General features: G+C 44.0%; 1 protein-coding gene and 1 long non-coding RNA gene across 2 annotated transcripts in view; one reads left to right on the top strand and one right to left on the bottom strand.

Moving 5' to 3' along the window:
- Nucleotides 1-554: 554 nt before the first annotated feature.
- The window catches only part of LOC137346622 (uncharacterized), a 66611-nt gene continuing 46794 nt past the window's right edge, over nt 555-20371 (bottom strand). The window contains exons 2-3 of the long non-coding RNA XR_010968737.1: nt 8930-9024; nt 555-1849 (exon numbers count right to left, since the gene is read on the bottom strand). This is a non-coding gene — a long non-coding RNA (uncharacterized lncRNA). The remainder of the gene's footprint in view (nt 1850-8929; nt 9025-20371) is intronic.
- LOC137346527 (septin-4-like) overlaps nt 10714-20371 on the top strand; it is a 51509-nt gene continuing 41851 nt past the window's right edge. Inside the window, exons 1-4 of the mRNA XM_068010000.1 lie at nt 10714-10834; nt 11610-11696; nt 12690-12813; nt 15044-15178. Coding sequence (XP_067866101.1) covers nt 10714-10834; nt 11610-11696; nt 12690-12813; nt 15044-15178 — 467 coding nt within the window. The remainder of the gene's footprint in view (nt 10835-11609; nt 11697-12689; nt 12814-15043; nt 15179-20371) is intronic.

The raw sequence follows: 20371 nt of genomic DNA, 5'->3' as shown, positions 1-20371 counted from the left end.
TTCATTATAAAATACTTGTTGAAAGTAGGTTTGGAGTGGCACAGAATGGTAAAAAATGTGCAAACTTTGCTATTCGTTTCATAATTAAAGTGAGTAGTGTACAGTGTTATCTGGTAAAGATTGTAAGTTTATTAGTAATATGGCATTTCCACTGAATTATCACTAAACTATGTGAATTTTCAAAATTTTCTTTTCAATTGTTTGCTAGTTTGAGTACCATTTGGTGAAACATCAAAAAAACTGAAAAAATGCACCTGCATTTTATACTGTCGTGTAAATGATTATTCACTATTCTTTGTTTAACTAATGCTTAGGCTGTTATATATGACTAATTGGGAATTGTTTGAGAAGCATTCCCCTTGGATTTATGAGCAGGAAGCTAGATAACCACCATCCTGATGAAAGCACAATGGATTAGTGTTAGAGTGATCATTAACGTGAAAAATACAAGATATGATTTCCCCACACCCCCACCCCAGACCAATTCAACAAACTTCACAACAAGATTTCAAGTTTCAAGTATTTTATAACAACTAAACTAAAAGAAATCCCCACTTAACTAAATAGTACTTTGTAGGTAGCTGAGACCCCAAATTACAAACAAAGCTATTTTCTTTACTTATTCAGCACTTGAAAGACCTCACAGCACACTTTTATGTTGCACAGTTCTTTTTGATGACAAAATCCTTTGTGGTTAAAAGTTCCAAACTACTCCTAGTTGCAATGGATTGGATCTCCCAGACTTTTCAAAAATCAGTATTATCTTTGCTCCCTTCTCCGAGCCCTACTGAGTTGGACCTCTGTGGATAATGTGATTTCTGGTGATCCCATGGATCCTTTACTACTCCGCAAGCTTTGACTCTCAAAATAGGTCTGTGTTTACCAAATTTTTGCTGTATATCTTCAGAGAGTAGGCCGTCTCTCCCTGCTGGGTTTTTCTGCAGAAAGTCTGTTAAATTTGTCTGGACTGAGAATTCAGTTGTTTATTGTTCTGTTCCAAAATGCAGAAACCAGTAGTCTGAGTTCCACAAAGCTATTGTTAGCACCTGCCTGGTTCAATTTGCATGCTGCTTGTTTTACAATCCAAAAGTCTGGAGGGCAAAACCCATTGTTCTTTAGGTGTTAGTGCTGTAGTCTTTGTTCTTCAGAAAAGAATTCTTTGATTTGTTCTCTCTGTTGTCCTGGTAACCTTTCTCAGAATGGAGGTGAGGTCAGCAGACCTTCTGGACTCCATCTTGAACTTTATGTCTTAAAGCTTGAGAGGTTTTTTTTTTAATCATGTTACAAGGTCCAGCATTCATAACAATTAGACACAGATTTTTCACCTTTTGGACTAGGGTTCAGATCTAGCTCTGACGAATGAATGTTCTCTCTGTCTGCTGGTGGTGTGAAGTCACTGTGAGTAGTGCCAATTTACTTCTTGGGTTGCATAGGCTTTAGCTGGAAATCTCACGATAGTGATGGTGTGGGGAATGGAAAAATCTTGTACTGGTGCAGCACGGTACACTGTTTAGAGGGGGAGAGCTGCACTATGTTGGGTAAGAGTAGATTAAGCCTCACGCTGCTATACCCAACCCAGGAGATGCTTGATGCTGCCACTGGGTACGTGAAATTGGAAGCTTAAAAAATCAAATCTATTAAATACAACAAAGACCTCTTGCTCCATAATGCTACTGTAGAAGTATATAGCTGCGCTGTGGACCTGGATTCTTGTCTGACCCATGAACATAGTTTCACAGTGTTCTAGGCTGTCACTTAGTCTTTAATTATATAAAAGCAAAATACTGCGGATGCTGAAAATCTGAAATAAAAACAAAGTGCTGGAAAAACTCAGCAGGTCTGGCAGCACCTGTGGAGAAAGAAGCAGAGTTAATGTTTCAGGTCAATGACCTTACTTCAGAACTGGCAGATATAAGAAATGTAAAAGATTTTAAGCAAGTACAGCGGGGTTGGGGCAAACGATAACAAAAGAGAAGGTATTGATAGGACAAGGTCACAGAATAGCTGACGAGAAGGTCATGGAACAAAAGGAAACAATATGTTAATGGTGTGCTGAAAGACAAAGCATTAGTACAGATAGTGTGAATGGACTAAAAACTGAACAGCCACAAGTAAAAACATGAAAAAAAACAGTGGGTAGGCACAATAGAAACAAGCTGAACAAACTAAAATAAAATAAACACAAAAAGAAAGAAAAAAAATAACTGAAGATAAAAATAAAATGGGGGGGCCCGTCATGCTCTGAAATTATTGAACTCAATGTTCAGTCCAGCAGGCTGTAGTGTGCCTAATCGGTAAATGAAATTCTGTTCCTCGAGCTTGCAGACTCGGAGGGCGGAGTTCCAGAGCGGTAAGTATAAAAAACTTACCTCAGGGATTCTCGGAGCAGACTCGGAGGGCGGAGTTCCGGACTGGTAAGTATAAAAAAAAACTTACCTCAGGGATTCTCGGAGCAGACTCGGAGGGCGGAGTTCCGGAGCGGTAAGTATAAAAAAACTTACCTCGGGGATTCTCGGAGCAGACTCGGAGGGCGGAGTTCCGGAGCGGTAAGTATAAAAAACTTACCTCAGGGATTCTCGGAGCAGACTCGGAGGGCGGAGTTCCAGAGCGGTGAGTTTACAGAGTAAGTTACCTCAGGTGGGGGAAAAAAACTGAAAAAGTGATGTCACAGGAAAGCTGTGACCTGATTGGCTGGTAGGGAATCTGTACCGATTTTGAAAATAAAACTGATGATAATTGATTAAAACACTAATAAACTAATTAATAAGTAGAGTAACTAAACCAGAGGGAGGAGATTACTGTATTTAGTTAGCATTTAATATTTATAGTAGAAATCTAGCACTAGGGACCATATAGTTAATTATAACAATTTAGTAAGGATTTAATAAGTATTTATTTATTTTATATTAATTAACTAATTAGTGCTAGAAATGACAGAGGGGTGAAGTGCTTCACCTGTGAGATGTGGGAGGTCCGTGACGCTTCCAGCGTTCCGGAGGACTACATCTGCAGGAAGTGTACCCAGTTGCAGCTTCTCACAGACCGCATGGATCGGTTGGAGCGGCAACTGGATGCACTTAGGAGCATGCAAGTGGCAGAAAGTGTCACAGGCAGGAATTATAGAGACATGGTTACACCCAAGGTGCAGGCAGATAGATGGGTGACCGCGAGAAGGGGCAGGCAGTCAGTGCAGGAATCCCCTGTGGCTATTCCCCTCTCTAATAAGTATACCGTTTTGGATACTGTTGCGGGGGATGGCCTATCAGGGGAAAACAGCAGCAGCCAGAGCAGTGGCACCACGGCTGGCACTGTTGTTCAGCAGGGAGGGACAAAGCGCAGAAGAGCAATAGTTATAGGGGACTCTATAGTCAGGGGCACAGATAGGCACTTCTGTGGACGCGAATGGTATGTTGCCTTCCTGGTGCCAGGGTCAAGGATGTCTCTGAATGGACAGGGGGCATTCTGAAGGAGGAGGGTGAACAGCCAGAGGTTGTGGTACACATCAGTACCAACGACATAGGCAGGAAGAGTGATGAGGTCCTGCAGGGGGAGTTTAGGGAGTTAGGTAGAAAGTTTAAAAAAACAGGACCTCTAGGGTTGTAATCTCGGGATTACTCCCTGTGCCACGTGCCAGTGAGGCTAGAAATAGGAAGATAGTGCAGCTAAGCACGTGGCTGAACAGCTGGTGTAGAAGGGAGGCTTTCAGATATCTGGACCATTGGGATCTCTTCAGGGACAGATGGGACCTGTACAAGAAGGACGGGTTGCATCTAAACTGGAGGGGCACAAATATCCTGGCTGCGAGGTTTGCTAGCGTCACTCGGGAGGGTTTAAACTAGCGTGGCAGGGGGTGGGAACCAGAGCAGTAGGACAGCAAGTGAAATAAATGAAGGGGAACTAGTAAATAAGGCCTGTAAGACTAAGAGGAAGAGCAGACAGGGAGATGTTGCGGAGAACAGCGGGACTGGTGGTCTGAAGTGCATTTGTTTCAATGCAAGAAGTATAACAGGTAAGGCAGATGAACTTAGAGCTTGGATTAGTACTTGGAACTATGATGTTGTTGCTATTACAGAGACTTGGTTGAGGGAAGGACAGGATTGGCAGCTAAATGTTCCAGGATTTAGAAGCTTCAGGCGGGATAGAGGGGGTTGTAAAAGGGGTGGGGGAGTTGCATTGCTGGTTAAGGAGAATATCACAGCTGTACTGTGGGAGGACACCTCGGAGGGGTCGTGCAGCGAGGCAATATGGGTGGAGCTCAGGAATAGGAAGGGTGTAGTCACGATGTTGGGGGTTTACTACAGGCCTCCCAACAGCCAGCGGGAGGTAGAGGAGCAGATATGTAGACAGATTTTGGAAAGATGTAAAGGTAACTGGGTTGTAGTGATGGGTGATTTTAACTTCCCCTATATTGACTGGGACTTACTTAGTGCTAGGGGCTTGGATGGGGCAGAATTTGTAAGGAGCATCCAGGAGGGCTTCTTGAAACAATACGTAGATAGGCCAACTAGGGATGGGGCCATACTGGACCTGGTATTGGGGAATGAGCCCGGCCAGGTGGTCGAAGTTTCAGTCGGGGAGCATTTTGGGAACAGTGACCATAATTCCATAAGTTTTAAGGTACTTGTGGATAAGGATAAGAGTAGTCCTCGGGTGAAGGTGCTAAATTGGGGGAAGGCTAATTATAACAATATTAGGCAGGTACTGAAGAATTTAGATTGGGGACAGCTGTTTAAGGGTAAATCAACATCTGACATGTGGGAGTCTTTCAAACGTCAGTTGATTAGCATCCAGGACCAGCATGTTCCTGTGAGGAGGAAGGATACGTTTGGCAAGTTTTGGGAACCTTGGATAACGCGGGATATTGTGAGCCGAGTCAAAAAGAAAAAGGAAGCATTTGTAAGGGCTGGAAGGCTAGGAACAGACAAATCCCTTGAGGAATATAAAGACAGTAGGAAGGAACTTAAGCAAGGAGTCAGGAGGGCTAAAAGGGGTTATGAAAAGTCATTGGCAAAGAGGATTAAGGAAAATCCCAAGGCTTTTTATACGTATATAAAGAGCAAGAGGGTAACCAGGGAAAGGGTTGGCCCACTTAAGGACAGAGAAGGGAATCTATGTGTGGAGCCAGAGGAAATGGGCAAGGTACTAAATGAGTACTTTGCATCAGTATTCACCAAAGAGAAGGACTTGGTGGATGATGAGCATAGGGAAGGCAGTGTAGATAGTCTCAGTCATCTCATTATCAAAAAGGAGGAGGTATTGGATGTCTTGCAAAGCATTAAGGTAGATAAGTCCCCAGGGCCTGATGGGATCTACCCCAGAATACTGAGGGAGGCAAGGGAAGAAATTACTGGGGCCTTGACAGAAATCTTTGCATCCTCATTGGCTACAGGTGAGGTCCCAGAGGACTGGAGAATAGCCAATGTTGTTCCTTTGTTTAAGAAGGGTAGCAAGGATAATTCAGGAAATTATAGGCCAGTGAGCCTTACGTCAGTGGTAGGGAAATTATTAGAGAGGATTCTACGGGACAGGATTTACTCCCATTTAGAAACAAATGGACTTATTAGCGAGAGGCAGCATGGTTTTGTGAAGGGGAGGTCGTGTCTCACTAATTTGATTGAGTTTTTTGAGGAAGTGACAAAGATGATTGATGAAGGAAGGGCAGTGGATGTTATCTATATAGACTTTAGTAAAGCCTTTGACAAGGTCCCTCATGGCAGACTGATACAAAAGGTGACGTCACATGGCATCAGAGGGGAGCTGGCAAGATGGATACAGAACTGGCTCTGTCATAGAAGACAGAGGGTAGCAGTGGAAGGGTGCTTTTCTGAATGGAGGGATGTGACTAGTGGTGTTCCGCAGGGATCAGTGCTGGGACCTTTGCTGTTTGTAGTATATATAAATGATTTGGAGGAAAATGTAGCTGGTCTGATTAGTAAGTTTGCGGACGACACAAAGGTTGGTGGAGTTGCGGACAGTGATGAGGATTGTCAGAGGATACAGCAGGATATAGATCGGTTGGAGACTTGGGCGGAGAAATGGCAGATGGAGTTTAATTCGGACAAATGTGAGGTAATGCATTTTGGAAGGTCTAATGCAGGTGGGAAGTATACAATAAATGGCTGAACCCTTAGGAGTATTGACAGACAGAGAGATCTGGGCGTACAGGTCCACAGGTCACTGAAAGTGGCAACGCAGGTGGATAAGGTAGTCAAGAAGGCATACGGCATGCTTGCCTTCATCGGTCGGGGCATAGAGTATAAAAATAGGCAAGTCATGCTGCAGCTGTACAGAACTTTAGTTAGGCCACACTTCGAATATTGCGTGCAATGCTGGTCGCCACACTTCCAGAAGGACGTGGAGGCTTTGGAGAGGGTACAGAAGAGGTTTACCAGGATGTTGCCTGGTCTGGAGGGCATTGGCTATGAGGAGAGGTTGGATAAACTCGGATTGTTTTCACTGGAACGACGGAGGTGGAGGGGCAACATGATAGAGTTTTACAAAGTTATGAGCGGCATGGACAGAGTGGATAGTCAGAAGCTTTTTCCCAGGGTGGAAGAGTCAGTTACTAGGGGACATAGGTTTAAGGTGAGAGGGGCAAAGTTTAGAGGGGATGTGCGAGGCAAGTTCTTTACACAGAGGGTGGTGAGCGCCTGGAACTTGTTGCCGGGGGAGGTGGTGGAAGCAGGTACCATAGAGACGTTTAAGAGGCATCTTGGCAAATCCATGAATAGGATGGGAATGGAGGGATACGGACCCCAGAAGTGCAGAAGGTTTTAGTTTAGGCAAGCATCAAGATCGGTGCAGGCTTGGAGGGCCGAATGGCCTGTTCCTGTGCTGTACTGTTCTTTGTTCTTCTTTTGTTCTTGCGTTGATGTTCACTGGAACACTGCAGCAATCCCAGGACAGAGATGAGAGCAGGGTTGTGTTGAAGTGGCCAGCAACTGGAAGCTCGGGGTCATGCGTTCAGACTGAGCGGAGGTGTTCTGCAAAGCGGTCACCCAATCTGCGCTTGGTCTCCCCAATGTAGAGGAGACCACATTGTGAGCAACGAATACAGTATACTACATTGAAAGAAGTACAAGTAAATCACTGCTTCAGTTGAAAGGAGTGTTTGGGGCCTTAGATAGTGAGGAGAGAGGAGGTAAATGGGCACTTGCAGGGGAAGGTGCCTTGGGAAGGGGACAAGGTGGTGGGGGTAATGGAGGAGTGGACCAGTAGGGAACGATCCCCGGATTGTTGACAGCGGAAGGGAAGGGAAGATGCCTTTGGTAGCGGCATCACGTTGGAAATGGCGGAGGTTGATCCTTTGGATATGGAGGCCGATGGGGTGGAGAGTGAGGACAAGGGGAACCCTGTTGCGGTTCTGGGGGGGAGGGGAAGGGGTGAGGGTAGAGGAACGGGAAATGGGCCGGCCACGGTTGAGGGCCCTGTCAACCACAGTGGAGGGGAATCCTCGGTTGAGGAAAAAGGAAGACCTATCAGAAGCGCTGTCATGGAAGGTAGCATCATCAGAGCAGATGCGTCAGAGATGGAGAATCTGGGAGAATGGAATTGAGTCCTTACAGGAGGTAGGGTGTGAAGAAGTGTAGTCGAGGTAGCTGTGGGAGTCAGTGGGCTTATAATGGATATTAGTAGACAGCCTATCACCAGAGATGGAGATAGAGAAGTCGAGGAAGGGAATGGAAGTGTCGGAGATGGACCATGTAAAGGTCAGAGAAGGGTGGAAATTAGAAGCAAAGTTGATAAAGTTTTCCAGTTCTGGGTGGGGGCAGGAAACAGCACCGATACAGTCATCAATGTACCGGAAAAAGAGTTGGGGGAGGGGGCCTGAGTAGGACTGGAACAAGGAATGTACGACATATGCCACAAAAAGACAGGCGTAACTAGGACCCATGCGGGTACCCATAGCAACACTTTTTACTTGAAGGAAATGAGTGGAGTTGAAGGAGAAGTTGTTCAATGTGAGAACAAGTTCAGCCAGGCGGAGGAGGGTGGTGGTGGATGGGGACTGGTTGGGCCTCTGCTCAAGTAAGAAGGGGAGAGCCCTCAGACCATCCTGGTGGGGGATGGAGGTGTAGAGAGATTGGACGTCCATAGTGAAGAGGAGGCGGTTGGGGCCAGGAAACTGGAAATTGTCAAAATGACATAGGGTGTCAGAAGAGTCACGGATGTAGGTGGGAAGAGACTGGACCAGCGGAGAAAAGGTAGAGTCAAGATAGGAAGAAAGAAGTTCAGTGGGGCAGGAACAGGCTGAAACAATGGGTCTGCCGGGACGGTCCTGTTTGTGGGTTTTAGAAAGGAGGTAGAAGCGGGCTGTCCGGGGTTGTGGGACTATGAGCTTGGAAACTGTAGAGGGAAGATCTCCAGAGGAGATGAGGTCAGTGACAGTCCTGTGGACAGTTGCTTGATGTTCGGTGGTGGGGTCATGGTCCGGGGGAAGTAGGAAGAAGTGTCTGAGAGTTGGCACTGAGCCTCTACAAGGTGGAGGTCGGTACGCCATACAACAACAGCACCACCCTTATCTGCAGGTTTGATTACGATGTCTGGGTTAGACCTGAGAGTACGGAATGCGACAAGTTCAGAGGGGGACAGGTTAGAGTGAGTGAGGGGGGCAGAGAAATTGAGATGACCAATGTCTCGCCGACAGTTTTCAATGTCTTTTAATTATTGTTGGTTTCTTTCACTGGCCATTTATTAATCTACATTGAAATGTGGAAGAATGCGAAAGCACATTATTCCCTTGATGCATCATGTTCTGTACTGAAACTGATTATAATTATTCTTGATTTGTCTATTATACAGAATTCTGCTTGTGTAGGAATTATGACTAATAATGTTTTCATTCTTTTTAATAACCAGAAGTGGATTAGCTCCCTTAATCTAGCTTCATAGCTCAAGTGTTTAAACGTATAGTACTGCCCACACTAACCTTTCTGGATCTTTTCCTGTGCTTCCATTTTGAAGTATGGTCACAGTCTGTGGTTTCACCAGTACTTTATAACTGGTCAGTGTTCCTTCCTTAAACTTTAGAGGAAGAGTACAGAAATGGAGAAATTAAAAAGAACCCGCAGAAGTCTTAAAGCACTTTACAGCCAATGAAGTACTGTTGAAGTGCAATCGCTGTTGCAATGTAAGGAAATACAGCAGCTAATTTGTACATGGCAAACTCCCACAAACAGCAATGTGATAATGACCAGATAATCTCTTGTAATGATGTTGATTGAGGGATAGATAGTGGCCAGGACACCAGCGATAACTCCCCTGCTTTTCTTTGAAATGGTGGATGTGAAAGATCCCATGGCACTAACAGGGCAGATGGGGCCTCGATTTAACATCTCGTCTGAAAGATGGCACCTCTGACAGTGCAGCACTCCTTCAGTACTGCACTGGAGTAGAAGGAGCAGCATCAATATATGATACTGGGGAATACAGTTTCATTATTTGATACTGGGAGTGAAAAGATAAAGCATTTTCACCAGATCTTCTCTACGCACCCTCCCAACATAAATCCATCGAAGAACAAGTCAGACCACCCCCTTCCTTCACCCACCCACCTGCCCTCAGTGGAGGAGATATGTGACTTGGTGAGTCCAACAATGAGGGAACAAAGATTTGGATAAATTACATTAAAAGAGTGAAAATTAAACGATACAGAAAGGTCACAAAGAATATTAAAATGCGAAGAAAAACAAATGGGATGGTAAAGACTAAAGATTCTTTGTACAGTGCCTTTAATACAGTAAAGCATCCCAAGGCATTTCACATGAATATTATCAAACAAAATTTGATACCAAGCCACTTTGTGATATTTGGACAGGGGACCATAAACTTGGTCAAATGGATTAAGGAGCAGCTTAAAGGAGAGAGAGGCAGTGCAGTTTAGAGTGGAAATTACAGAGCTTAGAGGCCAACAATCTGCAAGCACAGCTACCAATAGTAGAACAATTAAAATCTGGAATGCACAAGCGGCCAGAATTGGAATACAGTAATCTCGGAGGTTGTAGGGCTGGAGGAGCCTATTGAGACGGGGAGGGACATGCCAATGCATGGATTTGAAAATGAGGATGAGAATTTTTAAATTGAGGCTTTGCCAAATTGGGAGCCAGTGTCAGTCAGCGAGTACAGGGGGGTGAACAGGACTTGGTGCGAGTTACGGGCAGCAGAGTTTTAGATCAATTTGTTTATGGAGAATGTCAAAGAAAAAGAGCAGGTTAAATAGTGGGCAGGAGAGAAAGTGGCAGCAAGAGCAAGGGTGGAAAGTAAACAAAGTGAAGAAGGGGAAGAAGAGATTCAAAGAACAGAGAAAAGAGAATATGCAGAAGGAGCAGGGAGATGTTTTGAATGTACATCCCTTTCTACACTTTTATTCAATCTATGAAAAGGGAAATGCAGAATGGAGGAGGGAGACAAACAAGTATTGAAATGAACCCAGAGAACAAGGAAGGAGAGTTGATAAAGAGCAGAAAGAAGATGGTTGAAAAGGAAATTAAAGGAATGAGATCCTACAAAGAGTATGGTGATGTGAAAATTATGAAATTGATAGTGTGGGAAGAGAAGAGGGTAGATGGGAAGCAAAGAAAATGAGATGGCAGAGAAAGGAGAACGATAGACACTATAAAGCAAGGGAGAAATGGAAGGTGGCAAGCATATCTTGGAATTTCAAAGGATGTGACTGATGTCTATGATTTTCAGTAACACAGGCATTGGTAAATAATGCCTCCATATTTAAATCCACAGGACCAGGAGAAAGAGTATGTCGGCTTTGCAACACTACCCAGCCAGGTTCATCGCAAGTCAGTCAAGAAAGGGTTTGATTTCACACTATTGGTAGCAGGTAAAATGGTTTGTTATTATGCAATTTTAATCCCCTCAGCAGTACACTACAGTCAAACACTGTGCAATGGTAAAACTAGGCACCCTGCTCTGGCAATGCCACATATCCCACTTTGGCAATACCAGGTCCCCATCTCTAATAAGACCAGGCACTCTGCTCTGAATTTCCCTGACCTCATGGTAATTTTGGACATGCCAATCTGGTAATGACTGATGTCATTACAGTGCACATATGTGACAGTGTGCAGCACTGTCATCAACAGCTAACCCAATAACTATCAGCTAGCTGAGCCACCTGCAGAGGAGGCTTTCCCCCAGCACCCCTGAGGCTGTTGCACATTAGTAATGTAAATTCTGCCTTCCAAAGTACAACTACTGGTTTATTCCAACTCTGGGCAAGCTGAGTACTTCACCCCAGCCATATAGGGCAATAAAGCAGTTTCCTAATCACTGGGTAGACACAACTTTCCAACCATAGGAAACAGATAAAAAGTCAAATCCCTAATCCCAGTTTTCAAGCCACCATGCAGGTAAAACTGTCTTAGTCAAGTTTCAGCTGTTTGAATTTCAATCAATAATGCATAGTAGACATAATGCCCTAGTCCTAAAGAAACCAGACTAGAGCTATACAATAAGTCCTGAATAACCTTGTTTGGACCTGTACACCTGGTCTTAAATGAACTGGATCTGTATGAAAAACCCTAAATAAATGCATAGTTGATCCAAAAGGTTTTTCAGCTCAAATCTGACCCATTTGTGTTTCTGCTTCCATTCAGGAGAATCGGGCCTTGGGAAATCAACCCTGGTCAACAGCCTTTTCCTCACAGACCTGTACAAGGACAAGAAGTTCCTCAATACAGAAGGTCAGATTCAGACTACATAAGGGCATTATCATTGCTGTTAAATATTGGAGACAAAAAATATTCTCTATCTTTTTTTTATCTCTCAATCAAACTCATAGGGTAATAATTTTTGGGAACAGAACTGGTTGTGATAAAATAGCACTAACACCCTTTTCTCCTGTCCTTCTCACTGCCGCTCAGGCCTGGCCAATTTCTAAGAGGATGTCAGTGATACTCAGTTAGTGGAAGCTGTTCCTCTAATACTGCAATGATGAGACAATAAAGATCAGAGCAATGTCACCTACCATCTCTGTCCAGTTGGCTGTTCATGTAACAAGGGGACTGGAACTATTGATGCCTGACATTGAATATTATTTGTCCCTACAGTCTGTAATAGGAGAACCACCTTTTGTCAAGTACATGTTGAATAATTATGTGCTAATCAAGGTGAGGAATAATGAGGGAAATGAGCACATTTTTAGCGCACAATGTTAACATCGAGCTTTCTCAGTAGGTTATAGTACGATAGATGCAGAATAAAGCTGCGTCCACTCTGCCCAACAGCATATCTCAGTCTTAAACTTAGAAGAGGCCCCACTGTTGCACCAATCTCTCTATTTCCATTTCCCACAGCAGCTGTCATATGATTGCTGACTAAGATTTCCAATATCATTGTTGAATTAGTGCCAGCTTTGTATACTGGCCCATTCTGTTAAAGAATTGGAATGAGAATTCCCAAGTTCCCCTCGTGGGGAGGTGCGTACAACCAACAGAAAGAGGAAACTTGAATCTCCTCAGTCTGGATTGTATTCAGATCCCAGTCTCCATATGCCGACGTTTTACTTCAGTCTGATATGGAATTAAGTGACTTTTCTTTAAATCAGACAAAGATCAAGTGTATAGGACTTTATTCATGAAATAACATTACATTCCATGGATTAAAGATAGGCCTCATCATTGAATTTAATACTTAATTTAATTGCTGCACTAACCAAGACTTCATTTTCTCTCCAGAGAGGATCACCCAGACTGTTGATATCATCAAACATTCAGTGGAAATTGAGGAGAAGGGAATTCGACTTCGGCTCACAATTGTGGACACACCGGGATTTGGTGATGCTATCAATAACCAAGAATGGTACGTGAAACCAACTGTTCAAGATATAAGCTTTAATGGATAACTTAAGGCTAGATGGAGCAAACGCTAATTTGAATGTTCAAAGATTGCAAGCTTTCCAGTGGGGAAAGGCACAGCCTGATGCAGTGCTGACTGTACAAACTAGAAAGTCGAGGTTTGATTCCTGGTCTTGCTGAGTTAGCTGATCTCAGCTGGGACAGATGTCGTTGGCTTCCGTGAGGAGAAAATCAGTCAAAGTTCCTAATGCTGAACATTATCTATCTATCTAGTACAAACCACACGCATGTGGACTCTGGGTGAGAACCAGGTCAGGCTTCACTTTGGTGACTCCTATGTTGGGATAATCTGCTGGGACTCACTGCCTATACTCACATATGAAAAATGGTTACATAGTTGGAGAATTACCAGTATCTGTGGAACTGTACAAGAATCAGTGCTCTCAGAAGAGGAGGGGAAAAAGTTGGCACAACCTGCTCCACACCCGGTCCACAAAATAAATAATGATTGCTGTTAGCAGAGTGGTGTATGAATGTCACCCCCAGTTCCCCATCTGGTGAGTTTGTAACCTGGACCATTCTGTCACAGGAACTGTGGGTCCCACCTTTCTAACACACTGCATATGTCCCTTAAGATTCAAGAGGCCTTTGGGAAAGTTCCATGCCTATCTCCTAAAGCCAGGAGTAAACATTCTGTCCATGTATTATAGGTTTGCTCAATGCTTCAGATGTATGGTAGTAAGCAATGAAAAAGATTAAGAAAATATTAAGAATTATGTTAGGGCCATTAACCCATCAGGCAATCTTGGGTATTTTGTCAGTATGGCTACAACTCAATAATGAGAAGATAGGATTTTATTTTTTCTGCTGGGAAAAGTAGAGCTATCAGCCTATGGAGGGGCACAGAGAAGCCAAGTCTGTATCGAGTGTAAATCGAACAAGGGAGGTTGGGAACAGCAGTGTGCCCTGGCTTTCTCACTTGACAGCAAGAGAAAATTGAATCACACAAACAACTTGGAGGGGCATTTTTTTAATTCGTTCATGGGATGTGGGCATCGCTGGCTAGGACAGCATTTATTGCACATCCCTAATTGCCCTTGAAAAGGTGGTTGTGAGCTGCTTTCTTGATTCCATGTGGGGTAGGTGCAGCTACAGTGCTGTTAGTAAGGGAGTTCCAGGATTTTGACCCAGCGACAGTGAAGGAACGGCGATATACTTCCAAGTCAGGATGGTGTGTGACTTGGAGGGGAACTTGCAGGTGGTAGTGTTCCCATACATTTGCTGCCCTTGTCCTTCGAGTTGGTAGAGGTCGCGGGTTTGGAAGTTGCTGTCTAAGGAGCCTTGGTGCGTTGCTGCAGTGCATCTTATCGATGGTACACACTGCTGCCACGGTGGTGGAGGGAGTGAATGTTGTGAATGGGGTGCCAATCAAGCGGGCTGCTTTATCCTGGATGGTGTCGAGCTTCTTGAGTGTTGTTGAAGTTGTTTGTGTGATTCACTATTTTCTCCTGCTCTCAAGTGAGAAAGCCAGGGCACACTGCTGTTCCCAACCTCCCTTGTTCGATTTGCACTCGATACAGACTCGGCTTCTCTGTGCTCCTCCATAGGCTGATAGCTCTACTTTTCCCAGCAGAAAAAATAAAATGGCAAGTGGAGAGTATTCAATCACACTCCTGACTTGTGCCTTGTACATGGATGGACAGGCTTTGGGGAGTCAGGCAGTGAGTTACTCAGAACCATAGGCAGAACCAAAGCCTTACAGTTCACTCTGACGTAGTCCAGTCCAGAAACATGGTCTCAATATCCCTGTAGCCACATGCCCTCATGTGAAATGGATTCATCTCCAGCCCCTCAGGAAAGTTGTGTTATTAATCCATCCCTTCCTTGTGTTAACATTACCCCTCCCTTTGGTATAGTGTTATTGATGTCCCAGCTTCCCTCGAGCCTTTTATGTTTCTGTGTCACCATGACCCAGAACCACTGACCTTCACCATCCTCAATGGTACAGTGCCATCCTATCCTATCCCTGTATCATAAAATCAATTGGCATTTCAATTGCACTGTGGAATAGTGACACCCCAGGCCTTTTCAAAAACATGGTGTGGTTAACATTATCTCTTCTCCCATTATATAGAGTTGTTGTTTTCCTTCCCTTCCCCCCCATATTACTGAAGTGTATCTGTGGCATTGTCCAGTGTAGCATTTTGTGAATTTTGTTTGCATGTTTTTCTCAGCTGGAAGCCAGTTGCAGATTACATAGACCAGCAGTTTGAGCAGTATTTCCGTGATGAGAGTGGGCTGAACAGGAAAAACATTGTGGACAACCGAATTCACTGCTGCCTTTACTTCATCTCTCCTTTTGGCCATGGGTAAGCAGAAAGGTTTTAACAGCAGACCAGGTTTGTTATCTCATTGCTCTGGTACGGTGTGAGTGTCACTCCTGATACTTGACAGTTTGCTGCACAATTCAAACTGATTGCAAAGCTCAGAATCCAGGAACGTACCAAGATTCATGTGAATGCTATACTCTGCATGATGAGGTATATAAGTAATGAGAAATGGATTACTTTCTCATTTTAGATCCCCGGGGTAGATTTTCTGAGAGTCCGAACCTGACAGGAGTCTCATTTGACCAAATACCAATTGGGCACAGAGGGACGAGTGGATGATTTGGAATGCTCCTGATTTGCCTGTCATAAGTTTTAATGGACAGAAAATCAAGAGTGTCCTGAAATGGGCTTGCTGAGATCTGCTCCCAACTCTCTGACTGGCCCCCCAGTGCAGCAACAATCCCGTTGGGCAAGGTGTCATGGAAAATTTACTCTGTCGTCGTCTGCAAGCACATCCAGGTCAGGCATCACGTACTTAGTTACAGAGGGTAAATCTCATGTGCAGGAAGTAAAAGTATTCACTGTTAATCTCCAGAGAAAAGTTCTGGAAGTTTCCCAGCCTCCATAACAAATCAAGCAAAGCTGGAGAATATCTATATGACATCACGACCTGCATTTTACATTCTAACCCATTTTCCCTCCTTGGTCCTGTATGTCATCTACATTGCCCAAGTAGATGGGGAACTCTGTGTCTCCCAGTGTTGGCTTATCTCTATCCTGGTCAGTCCCATTTCTAAATAGAGTTTTTTTAACGGTGTTACTCAGAGTAGCATTAACTGTTTTATCTGAGTCCATTCCACACATCAGCTTTATGTTACCAAAAAATCTTTTCTAATCATGTCTCTTTCAAGTCCTCTGGTTCTGTGTTCACAGTTGGAGTTGAACTCGGCTCCAATACCCATTCCTCCAGTCAGGTAGCCAGCTGGCATTCACCCTCAGTGAATTACTGAGGACCTACCAGTGTTATGGAACTCTACTCCAGTATGAATAGAGAAAAAGATTGGAAGAAACAAACTACAAAAAGAGTTGGACCAATTATCAAGATAGCAGCTGGACTGAGAATATGAACAAGTTGAGGCAAATGAATGCTTTTGTAAATTTGCTGAGACCATAGGCTGAATTTTATTCTGGTGACGGGGATCCGGCAGTGGGTCGGAAGGTGGGGAGAGACCCAGCCTTGGCCTTCCGTTGGACACCTGTTATAATTCCACGGCAGACAGGCAATTAACTGGCCACCATTGGAGACACTGTCCCTTTAAGGGATGAGCGCCCACTTTCAGAGCTGCTGGCCAATCGGAAGGCTGGCAGCTCTGCAGTGCCACTGGGAACGGTGACCCCAGGAACGTTGAGAAGGGTCAGGGTCACTGGAGCCATTCAGACAGCCCCCAGCAACGAGTTGGGAGGGAGTTGGCGAGGTTGGGGTGATGGGGGCCTGTCCCCATGAACATTCCTCCAATCTTTCAGAAGGTGGACTGATAAACATTCTGGCTAGACTAGTCCAATTGTAAAGAAATCAGCTGATTGATTTGACAAGGAATATGTGGATGAACAGAATAAATGTTACAGTATTTCATAATATTCCTCATAACCTAGAGAATAGTAAAGCTACCTCTCTTAAAGAAAGCGCCTTCACAAAGCACTTCATAGCCAGTGAAGTATTTTGAAGTACAGTCAGTGTTGTAATGTAGGGAAAGGCAGGCTGTATACACTTTCTGACTAATAAATGTAGGGAATAGTTGATGCTAAACTGAGGAAGGGAGTTCTTATGGTCTGTGTCATGACTTTCATTCCAGATTACTTCAGACTTTTTGGCCCAATATTTGTGGGGAGGAAGAGTGCAGGGAAGGTGGTAGCAGGGTGGGAAGGAATTCTGGGGATGCAGAAGTGCTATAAATTTAACAGCAGGACCTTGCTATCATTTTTTTCTTCCATTTTCCTAGTCAGCAGCAGGACATGTTAACAGCCTGGCTGGCTGCCAGGAGGGAAAGCCAGCAGCAGGAGGCCACAGCTAGGGACGGTTGAGGAAATGGTCAGTGGTCCCTTGCAATCGGGTGCTTCCCTGTGAGCTCACATGAATGAAGCCTTTGATACATACGGGTTAAAATTTACTGGAATGTTTTCACACATCTCCTTTGCCCTCAAGCTGATGTGGTATGTGGGGAGCACCATTCTCAACAGTCCAGTTAGTTGGGCCTAGTTTGCATTCCAGAATTAATGTTTCTGTGGATTTAATCCATTGTGAGCTAAATATAACAATAGCAACATCTTAATATTGTTATGACTGAGGCAGGAGCAATGCACTGTCAATTCAGTCCCATCACTCCACAGGTTGCAGCATATTATTAAAGGTTTCCCACCCAACTGGAAAACAGCTAAATTAAACACCCTAATAACCTCCAGAATAAAACAGACCAAACCAGGTATCTTTAGACAACAACAAATTAATTATTAATAAACTAAATCTTAAACACTATTAAGATAAATTTATGTCTAAAGACCTTAAATTTATTTATTCTAACTCCCCCATTCATACACTCAAAAATCAACGGTTAGCTTTTTTTTAACTGATGGTTTATAATTTAGCTGTTTCTTAAGAATAAATAAATAACTGGATTGTAAGTCTTTGTGGATTACTTTCCTGATGAATGAAGTATCCTAGTGTCAAAATAATCAAATGCCACTCGAAATCGTCACACAGATTTGATGAAACAGTTCTTCAATAGATAGGTATTCAAAGCACTTCAGCTGCAGCAGGCATCAAACAGTTCTTTAAACAAGCAGTGCAGCAATAGGTCCACTCAGATTTTTAAAACCCGACAGTCTCTCAGATGAAACTTTACTGCAAATTCCAGAAAACACAATCAGTCAAGAGAGATTCAATCTTGAAGCAAAGGCTTTTTGGATTGGAAGTAAAGAAAGGAATTTTGCTACCTCCAGCAATACAAATGTTCTCTTCAAAGGGTTTTAACCTCCTTAGGCAATTAACATGGCCTGTAGTTCATTGTAGAATTTCTGCTGAGATAAATAGATAGCTCCTTTCTCCAGTAAGCACGCTCTCAAGTTCAAAACTGGTTTGTACACATAGTTAAATTGAAACATTATACCATGTGACCTCCTCACTCTCCTGCTGTTGTCTAGGTAACAAGTGCAGCTATGGCACACTGTTCTCAGAAATCTAAAACTTCTCTCTCTGTCTTAAAGGTATACTGTTTTAAACAGAGGAGGAAAAAAAATACAGTTCTGTGCCAATAAAAATTACCAAAATTCATCCTGGGTCAAAATAGTAAAAAAATCTTAAAGTGCAGCATACATATTCAAAATATGTCTCCAATGTCTAGGAAGGAAACTGCCTTGATGCATCTAATGTAGGATATAGCATTCTGTAGATATTGAGGAGTTTTGCTGGATTTAATTTTGGGAGACCAGAAAACAATGATTCAGAATCTTGAGAATTTGGATATACCTTGGTTACATGTGCCATTGTGTCCCTCCGTGCAGTGGCTGAGAACTGATGTGTGTTATATTGTGGACTTTAATGAATGATGTGCGTAATATGTTCTTTCCACATTTGAAGCACTGAGCTAACTCTGATTTAGTACTAACTAGTTCTAGCAGTGATACCAACGAGAACCCATTTACTGGAAAATTCACTCCACATCTCCCACAGGAATTTTGTTATGCCATAGTTAGATAATGAAAGATTCCCGAACCCAGGAGTATCCAAACTATGACCTTTGAACCCTGACAATGAACGGCACAAAGTCCAGGCAGCTCAGTTCTCTTGTATTTCTTATTTGCTAGATTATTCCATTTGAAACGTAGGAACAGGAGTAGGCCGTTCAGCTCCTTGAGCCTGTTCCTACATTCAATTAGACCATGCCTGCTGTACCGTAACTATGTTTTACCCTCCTTTGTTCCATATCCCTTGATATCTTAACCTAATAAAAAATATAGCAGTCAGGCTTAAAAATCTTGAGGGGGAAATTTTATGGAGGTGACAGGGTCTCGGCCACCATTTGGAGAGCCAGTGAGAGACCCACGTTGCCTGCTTTGGGGGAGGCCCGCCGTATCACAGACCAATCAGGCACTTGAGAGGCAGCCGGCGGGCCTTCCCCAGGATCAGGACCCTGGGGACGTGAAGTCCAGCCTTCTGAGAGCAGCTGGCCAATCAGAAGCTTGCAGCTCTTTTGCTCGGCAGTGCCACCGGGGAGGCAGTGGCTGTTGCTGGAATGGTATCCAGCAGAGGCCCAGGATCGTGGCGATCCAGGCCACAGGTAAGTGGTGGTAGAGGTTTTGTGGGGGAGGGATTTGTAGGGGGGGTGGGCAGGGGTTGGCTCTCAGCGGGCTCCCCCCTTCCCAATGCTGGCTCCCTTGTTCAGGCACTGAGTGCCTCTGAACAAGGGTTCCCCCCTGGAGACCGCAAGCAAACTCTCACAGGTTTCCATATCGTGCTCCCCGCGTAGTGACAGGCCTGCCCGCCCCAGGTTAATAGCAGCAGCGGAAAGAAGCCTTTAATTGGGCATTAATTGTCTGCTTACGGGTCTTAATTGACGGCAGGGTGAGAGGCTGTCCACGGACCTTCCCACCACGGACTTAATCGGGGTGGAGGCAGGAAGGTAACAGGGTCCCCACCCGCCACCATCCTGCCCTGCCTTGAAATTTGCCACAGTGGAGGGCATAAAAAAACCACTCCTTTTATGTGGAAAAGTACTTCATGGTTTCACTTCCAAAGGGCCTGGCTCCCATTTTAAGATTATACCCTCTTATTTTGAATTTCACCCACGAGAGTAAATAGTTTTGTTGTAACTTTAATAAGTAATTCTATACAACTAATCTGCAAACTTGGCTATCCAACTCTCTAATCCTTTATCCATATTATTAATATATATGATTAAAAAACTGAAGCCCACTACAGATCCCTGGGGAACATCACTTATCACATCCCAACTCTGTCTCCTACTTCCCAACCAATTACCAACCCATATCACACAGTTACATCTAATTCTATGTAACTCAATTTTGCTAATAATATCTTGTACAGAGCCTTGTCAAACATGCTCTGGAAGTTATCATTTTGTGGCTCTGGAGGTCTGGCAAGGGCTATGCTTAGCACTGGTGCCTCATTTTACTAACTCAATACACCAAGATTTATTTGTATCAGCAGTTTAAGGT

The sequence above is a fragment of the Heterodontus francisci genome, chromosome 30 (genome assembly GCF_036365525.1).
Source record: "Heterodontus francisci isolate sHetFra1 chromosome 30, sHetFra1.hap1, whole genome shotgun sequence".
Taxonomy (NCBI): domain Eukaryota; kingdom Metazoa; phylum Chordata; class Chondrichthyes; order Heterodontiformes; family Heterodontidae; genus Heterodontus; species Heterodontus francisci.
This window is presented reverse-complemented; position numbering and strand designations above follow the sequence as displayed.